The 8,090-nt window shown below is 40.2% G+C and overlaps 1 protein-coding gene across 1 annotated transcript in view; it reads left to right on the top strand.

The window, feature by feature from the left end:
- Positions 1 to 8,090, top strand: part of LOC118424033 (polypeptide N-acetylgalactosaminyltransferase 11-like) — a gene marked incomplete in the record, with an annotated part of 29,994 nt that overhangs the window by 15,468 nt on the left and 6,436 nt on the right. Inside the window, 5 exon segments of the mRNA XM_035832464.1 lie at positions 799 to 951; positions 1,547 to 1,688; positions 2,274 to 2,377; positions 2,950 to 3,054; positions 4,709 to 4,852. Of these exon segments, the coding sequence (XP_035688357.1) occupies positions 799 to 951; positions 1,547 to 1,688; positions 2,274 to 2,377; positions 2,950 to 3,054; positions 4,709 to 4,852 (648 nt within the window).

The following is an 8,090-nucleotide window of genomic DNA, read 5'->3' as shown; positions in this document are numbered from 1 at the left end:
CTATTCTCACCATGTAGAAATAATAAGATATTGCAGTTGGAAACCAATGTCCATCAACTTTATACCCCCAAATGCCATGGTTTTAAAAACAATGGATAATGGTTACCCCCCGGATTAAGGTGAACTATATATATTTTGTCAGAATATATAGTAGAGTTTAATATAGCTTTGGTTTTGTATTGATTTGTTTGAATTTGTTGGCCTGGATGCCATCCTTGTTTGTCATAGAAAACTAGGATGGCAAGTAACTAGGATGTTACCCAGGCTGTGATTCTGACTACCTAATATTGAACTAATGATGTAGCCAAGTCTATCATGGCTGCATAGTTTTTTTTTGTTAACTAAGTGCTAACATACTTTTGTTGTATTGTATGACCTTCATGGAAACCTTGAATCTTACGCATGGCAAGGCTGAAAGCGGCAGTGAAAAGACAAATTGCAGTATAATTACTCTGTCTTTTCTAAACAATTGTTGAGTAGGGTAAATAATAGCAGCAGCGTCTGGTTTGGGGTCACAAGTAAGGTTAAATAGATTATCACATTATATCCAGGCTACTGTAATGGAATGAATTGTGATTAGTAACGTCTGTCACTTGTGGTTGTTCAAAGGCTCTATCTTGTATCTACACAATTATCAGTATTAAAATTTTTGAATGACTACTTCTTAGCTTGAACTGATTGTTATTCCAGTTGATTTGTTCATTTTGAAGGTCAGAGGGTATTCAGGGTCATCAAAACTATTTTTTAAACAACAAAACCTTATTTTACAACTACTTGATTTTTACCTGTCCCCTGCAGATCTGGATGTGTGGTGGGACATTAGAAATCATCCCCTGCTCTAGAGTGGGGCACGTTTTCCGCAAGCGCCGCCCGTACGGATCGCCTAACGGGGAGGACACCATGTCGAAAAACTCCCTGCGCATGGCGCACGTTTGGATGGATGAGTATAAGGTTAAACACTTTATTTGTTTCATGACTTGTATCATGTCTTTCATGTTTGTATCTTCCTGTCACATTGTACAACAGAAGCTAGCTTTTTAGCTACAGTCCAACCTGGCCGAGCAACCACCTGACGCAGGCGGCCACCTGCCGTCAGAGGACACATTGAAACAGTCCTCTACATTTTTACAGTTAGCATTCTCTCCCAAAAAACATCTGTCTTACTCATCTAGCAGAAACAGCATGGTGCAATTAATATGCAACGATGAAGGTTAGACCAGCACCTACATTCATAAGATACACAATATAAATTTAAAGTTACTCGCAACCACCTGGATATGATTTTGGAAACAGATGTTTCAGATAGTGTCCGCTGTCTTTCATCAGTCACTGAAAATTGTCTAAAGTGCACTTGTATGTGAAAACAAACTTTTGGTTGGAAATCAGCTAGCTTGAATTCCATATTCTGTTCAGTTACTGACCCAGTTGCTTGAGGTATTTATGCTTTGTGTATGGAATTTGATAATGTAGTTTGAGACTACGTGCACTCTCTCCAAGCTATAAACATATAGTTAAGCTTGAAAAGCCTTGTTTTTCTCTGTTGCAGGATCAGTACTTCTCCCTCCGTCCAGAGATGAAGACGAGAACATATGGTGACATCAGTGACAGGTTAAAACTCAGGGAGAAGCTGAACTGTCACTCCTTCAAATGGTACCTGGACAACATCTATCCTGAGCTGTTTGTACCAGGTGGGGATAAATGTACATGTGTGTACATGTACATTATGACAGGACAATTTGTGATAATCATGTTCTATTTAGGCCTACAGCACATTTTCAAACTGGGGCCCAGCCGGGCAGCTTTCGGGAATGAAAGATATGATATGAAAGACACCAAAATACACAAGACGTAAAGGGAATAGTTGCAGGCATTATTTGTCTATATTTTTACGTACACAGTTCCATTTTTTGTTTCCACAAACAACCAGCCTGGGATCCAGTTTGGAAATGTGATGTTAGCCTTACTGGTTTTAATTGTTTAAAGAAGATACTTTACACTTATACAGTAGTAACGATTTCTTTGCCTCCATATGTATTACAGTTGTTTAGTGGTAAGATTGAAACTTCTACATGTAGATGTTGGTACTATTAATAGATCAATGTTGTAATCCACAGTGTAGTCTGTAGATCAGTACATCTGGGAACATGGCATGTCTCCACATACCCAGATTGATCCTCTTTTATTTTGTATTCATATGAATAAAGCTCTCCACCAAGAGCTCTGCCCTATTGGTAATTATTTAAGACTTTTCTAAGTTTTCTATTCTGCATTAGTTGCAGGCCGGAATAAGGACGTGAGAGCAGCGAATCCCTGGGGAGTAAAACAAGTCGGTGTGGGGCAGCTACCACCCAGACCTAAGGTCATCAAGAAAGGACATGTAAGTACAGGAGAGCTAAGCTTTGAAACGAATTGAGTTGGAAATCATAATCAACTTTCCCTGTTGAATATTAAAGTAAGAGCAAGAGTGAAAGGCTGTTTCCGTTTGTGTAGTTATGTTGAAAAAGATATGTTGTCTTCTATCGGAAAGACAAAAGCATTAACCATCTTAATGCTTTAAAAATAATCATTATGCAGAGTCTTGCCCCCAGCCTACACAATACACCTTTGGGAAGTTCTACTTAACCAAGCTGAGGTTTTCACTTTTGTGGGAATGGCCTCTAAATGACTTTACCTAAAGAATACATTTAGACAATTCTTTGATTGGCTGACAGCTTGTTAGATGCCATAGCCACAAAAGTGGAAACCTCAGGCTAGTTTGTTATTAGCATAGCATACTGCATTGCCTACAGGTGAGGGTATGCACAGGAGAATGAGAATGATGTGTTGTCAGTCACAATTGTCATTCATGTTTTGAAAATGTGTGGCACCACCAACATTTGAAGTAGAGAAGGTGTTGCTCTCACCATTCCTTTTGTTAAACCACTATACTGCTTTGCTTGTTATTTTCAGATCAAGCATCTGGACTCAGGGTTGTGTCTGATATCCCAGAATGGACCCAATGAGAAGGGGTCACTAGTCGTAGTGAGTGAATGTTTGTCTGAAGACAAGAATCAGGTGGGTGGTATTACTACGTTTTTTATAACATTAGTTAAGCGTTTTTTCTTGCATTTCATCGTCACACATTAATATAATGTGCCTGTATGTAGCAGAAAGATTTTGACTCACTTAACCTATACTTCTTGTAATGACTTCAAGTCCATGGAAATTTTCTTCAACAAAGTCTCAAAGTCTTTGCAGTCTGTTACAAGCTCCAATCTTTATAATATAAAACTTTCACAATAGGTCTTGAATGGTAAACACAAACAGTACATTTAAGCCCCAAAATGCTTTCATACAAAATGCTTTGTAAAAATAATGACTGTAAGATTACGGGTTTCAGCTTTTGGACAAACCTGTGCCAATCTCTTACTAGTACCTGTTCCCTGTCGCCCTATGTGTAGGTCTAGTACCTGACTCTTACCTGTTCCCTGTCGCCCTATGTGTAGGTCTGGTACCTGACTCTTACCTGTTCCCTGTCTCTCTCTGTGTAGGTCTGGTACCTGACTCTTACCTGTTCCCTGTCCCTCTATGTGTAGGTCTGGTACCTGACTCTTACCTGTTCCCTGTCTCTCTCTGTGTAGGTCTGGTACCTGACTCTTACCTGTTCCCTGTCCCTCTATGTGTAGGTCTGGTACCTGACTCTTACCTGTTCCCTGTCTCTCTCTGTGTAGGTCTGGTACCTGACTCTTACCTGTTCCCTGTCTCTCTATGTGTAGGTCTGGTACCTGACTCTTACCTGTTCCCTGTCCCTCTATGTGTAAGTCTGGTACCTGACTCTTACCTGTTCCCTGTCCCTCTACATGTATGTGTAGGTCTGGTACCTGACTCTTACCTGTTCCCGGTCCCTCTCTGTGTAGGTCTGGTACCTGACTCTTACCTGTTCCCTGTCTCTCTATGTGTAGGTCTGGTACCTGACTCTTACCTGTTCCCTGTCCCTCTATGTGTAGGTCTGGTACCTGACTCTTACCTGTTCCCTGTCGCCCTATGTGTAGGTCTGGTACCTGACTCTTACCTGTTCCCTGTCTCTCTATGTGTAGGTCTGGTACCTGACTCTTACCTGTTCCCTGTCCCTCTATGTGTAGGTCTGGTACCTGACTCTTACCTGTTCCCTGTCGCCCTATGTGTAGGTTTGGTACCTGACTCTTACCTGTTCCCTGTACCCTCTATGTGTAGGTTTGGTACCTGACTCTTACCTGTTCCCTGTCTCTCTATGTGTAGGTCTGGTACCTGACTCTTACCTGTTCCCTGTCCCTCTATGTGTAGGTCTGATACCTGACTCTTACCTGTTCCCTGTCTCTCTATGTGTAGGTTTGGTACCTGACTCTTACCTGTTCCCTGTACCCTCTATGTGTAGGTTTGGTACCTGACTCTTACCTGTTCCCTGTCTCTCTATGTGTAGGTCTGGTACCTGACTCTTACCTGTTCCCTGTCGCCCTATGTGTAGGTCTGGTACCTGACTCTTACCTGTTCCCTGTCCCTCTATGTGTAGGTCTGGTACCTGACTCTTACCTGTTCCCTGTCCCTCTATGTGTAGGTCTGGTACCTGACTCTTACCTGTTCCCTGTCCCTCTATGTGTAGGTCTGGTACCTGACTCTTACCTGTTCCCTGTCCCTCTATGTGTAGGTCTGGTACCTGACTCTTACCTGTTCCCTGTCTCTCTATGTGTAGGTCTGGTACCTGACGGATCAGGATGAGCTACAGTTGACAGGTCTGCTGTGTCTAGACGTGAATGAAAACGATCCCAAGTCCTTCCCTCGAATCATGAAGTGTCACGGAACCAGCGGTGGTCAGCAGTGGAAGTTTGCAGAAGATGTGAGTTCTGATATCATCTTATTGTTTATAAATGTCTGGGTATACATGTAGATTAGAAATTGCAATCTGCATTTGAGATCTAGATCAGAATCTCTGTCGACACAGACTGTGATCATCCTTATGATGCTAGGAATGTGTAAGAGTGGTCTCCCATTTATAATCCTAAATTTCAAGTCAATCCATTGATCTAGTGACATAAGTCAAAGTGACATGAATCAAAGTTGAGAAGTCTTATCGGTCAAGTGAATGTCTTAAAATTTAAAGATTTTATTAGATTAATTGGAATCTTGTAATCATTAATTCTGTCAGTAGAGATTTCTGATTGGAGTTACTGTTGACAGTTACTTCAATCGGCGTCTCTAAACATGCTTTTGCCATTTCCAAAATCATATCCAGTTGCTTGAGTAACTGCTTTTTGTGTATCTTATTACACGGATGTCTAACCTTCATCGACGTATTGGAATCTGTATACTGGCATAAATAAAGGTCAATTACTTAAGATTGTACCACTATACTGGTTGTTCATGCTTCTATTTGCCGAACATCAGATATCACCAGTCAGTTCAAATCCGGAAGTACATTTTCCGTTTTGATCGCAGCCAATGTTGAAATCCTATTTTTTCAACTTTTTTCTTCCTGGACATACATCAAAGTTTTACGTACCATTGGAAAGCTCATGTTATCCTGAGTATCAGGCTACTTTTTTAGTGTCCTAACGTACAAATTTCTTGAGATATTTGACTTTAAAAATTGCTTTTCCCGCGGTCTGAACATAAGTTCCCGCAGGAAATTCTTGTTCCCGCGGGACTGAGCAGGTTGTTCCTTCGGGTTTCAAAGCTTACCCCGATTGCAGACCGCATACAATTAACACCATGAAAATCACTGAATTAATTAGAATCACACCTGGGTAGCTTGTGTAATTAGCACGTGTATGACCAATTCAGTATGTCTAGGAGAGGCCGACGGGATGAACAGGAAATCCTCGGGACCTGTCCCCCAACAGAAGCTGTTTTTTCTGCATCATGAGCTAGCTGACTCAAAAGAAGGCATTCCTTGACTTCAACGCTCAATATAGACATAACAAATGTCATCTTTGAAAGGATAGCACTATACGGGGTCCAAGTGTTTGTTTTGTTTTGTTTTTTCAATCACACAAGACGTTGGCCATTACATTCTCTCTCCATGGTTTGTAACATAACATTGAGGTGCCTGAGTTGGCTCAGTTGGTGTACAGTTTTTCCTGACATCAGGGTGGAGATGTTGAGACAGTTTCATTTGCTTTGATTTTTATTAACCTTTAGCCCATTTGGGCTCATCTTCCAAGATTCAAAACAATCAACATGACTATACAACATACATTTAAAAAAATACAACAATCAACAATCATAGTATTTACAATAGAGCACAGTGTCTCAGGTCAAAGGTCTTAGAGATACAATGTTTGAGATGGCTTGTCTAAAACTGGACAATGTACACAGTGACTTATTGTCAGATGGCAATGAGTCCCAGAGTATAATTGCAATGGTACAGGAAGGTACGTTTTATAATGTTTTAGGTTTGGGTAGTCGAAAGTTGTTGGATACAGAAAATGTAGTGTTGTACATGTGGGATGAATTTAATTTAACTGGTCTGAAGGAATTGTACACATTTTGTGGTTCGTGGCTAGTGAGGGTTTTGAAGAACATTTAATCAGAGTAATTAAAGAGAATTTTTTGAAAAACTTGTCAAAAAGGTTGAAAAGGTTGGACCTCTGCAGGTCTCCCTCACACATCTCTGAGAGGTGTGAGGAAAGGCGTGAAAGGCGTGAATAAATTTGTCATGATTATGATATGGACCGTTCGGGTCATGATATGGGCCGTTCGGGTCCATATAATGGACCGACGGTTTCACAGTCAGAAAGGATTTGGATTGATGATTATAAGGCACACTTCAATCCCCTTAGACCATTGACTGTAAAACAGTCATTGCTTCTGGGGTAGTATTAGACCAAGGAGGTTTGTTTATACCCAGCTGGGGGTATTAGCCTTGAAAAGGCCATGACAACATGCAATTTTGTCTCCTTTTTGCCTTTTAGTCATGTATATCATAATTTGTCTTATGTCGCCAATCCAAAGTTAGCAACAATAGCAACTGAGACAAAATCTGACAAAATAGAAAGCCCAACAAAATCGTCGATAAACTGCCAGAGCCATAACCTCTGCTTGGAGAGTATGGATTTCTTAGTCTGTGTCTATTAGCTGGAAGTAGTAATATTCATATCTGGTGGAGCACTGGTCAAATTCCGGTGTTTTGCAGTTAGAAGTGATGTGCTGCCCCAGGTGCCTCTAAAGACTCTGGGTCTGCATGGCGGGTTGTGACAACGAGTTATGCTGAATTCAGAAGAACACCCTACGTATTACGCTAAATCAAGGACGTTACATCAGGAAATTGGGGGTTCTGGCTGGCCAAATTGGTAAAGTATAGGTAGTACTTTTAGGTACCCAAGCTAGTATTGGCAGACCTCTGTTTTGCTAAAGTGGGACTAAGACCATTAAAGATGTTAGTGTGGGTTTGGCAGACAAATTTGACATTTGTGTCTCAAGTTTTGTGAGGTCAAGTAGGTAAAATTTGGCAGAAGTAGAGAAGAGATTCTGCTCATTCCAATTATGTACTAGACTAAATGATAATTACCAAAATATTTGTGCAATATATGAACACATTTTACTCTTCAGATTTGACAAATAATGACCGAGACCAGCTTGTTGCAGATGGCTAACAGTAACAAAATTTTTACAGGATGTAGAGAAGACTGAGAGAAGACTGCCTACTTTTTAGAAAAGCTTTCCAGAAAATAAGAATACTCTTCAGATTATTTGAAATTAATCAATTTTAAAGTTTGTCCATTTTGATAAAATTTAGGCAGTACGTATGAATTCAACAGTCAATATCTAACTTTCTGATAGTAAAATAAATTTTCCAGAAATAATTCACGCAAACACACTTGTTGTGCATTCTTTGCATGTCATTATATCATAGGTTTTTATTATACAAGCTTGTCTTTGCCTTTCAAGTTTACATGCTTGGATTTTGTAGTTTTTGTACGTGTGAATCTGACAACCCCATTCGTCATGTTGACAGGGCCTTTTTTTTTTTATTATCAATAGTAATTGTTTTTAGTACCTTTGCCCAAAGTAATTACCTGTAATCATCTTTAATTATGCATAGAATGCAGACAGGGACACTTTAATTGGTCAGTTCA

This window comes from Branchiostoma floridae, chromosome 10 (genome assembly GCF_000003815.2).
Source record: "Branchiostoma floridae strain S238N-H82 chromosome 10, Bfl_VNyyK, whole genome shotgun sequence".
Taxonomy (NCBI): Eukaryota; Metazoa; Chordata; class Leptocardii; order Amphioxiformes; family Branchiostomatidae; genus Branchiostoma; species Branchiostoma floridae.
Note: the sequence above shows the minus strand (reverse complement) of the source record. Positions and strands in the feature narration are given on the sequence as shown.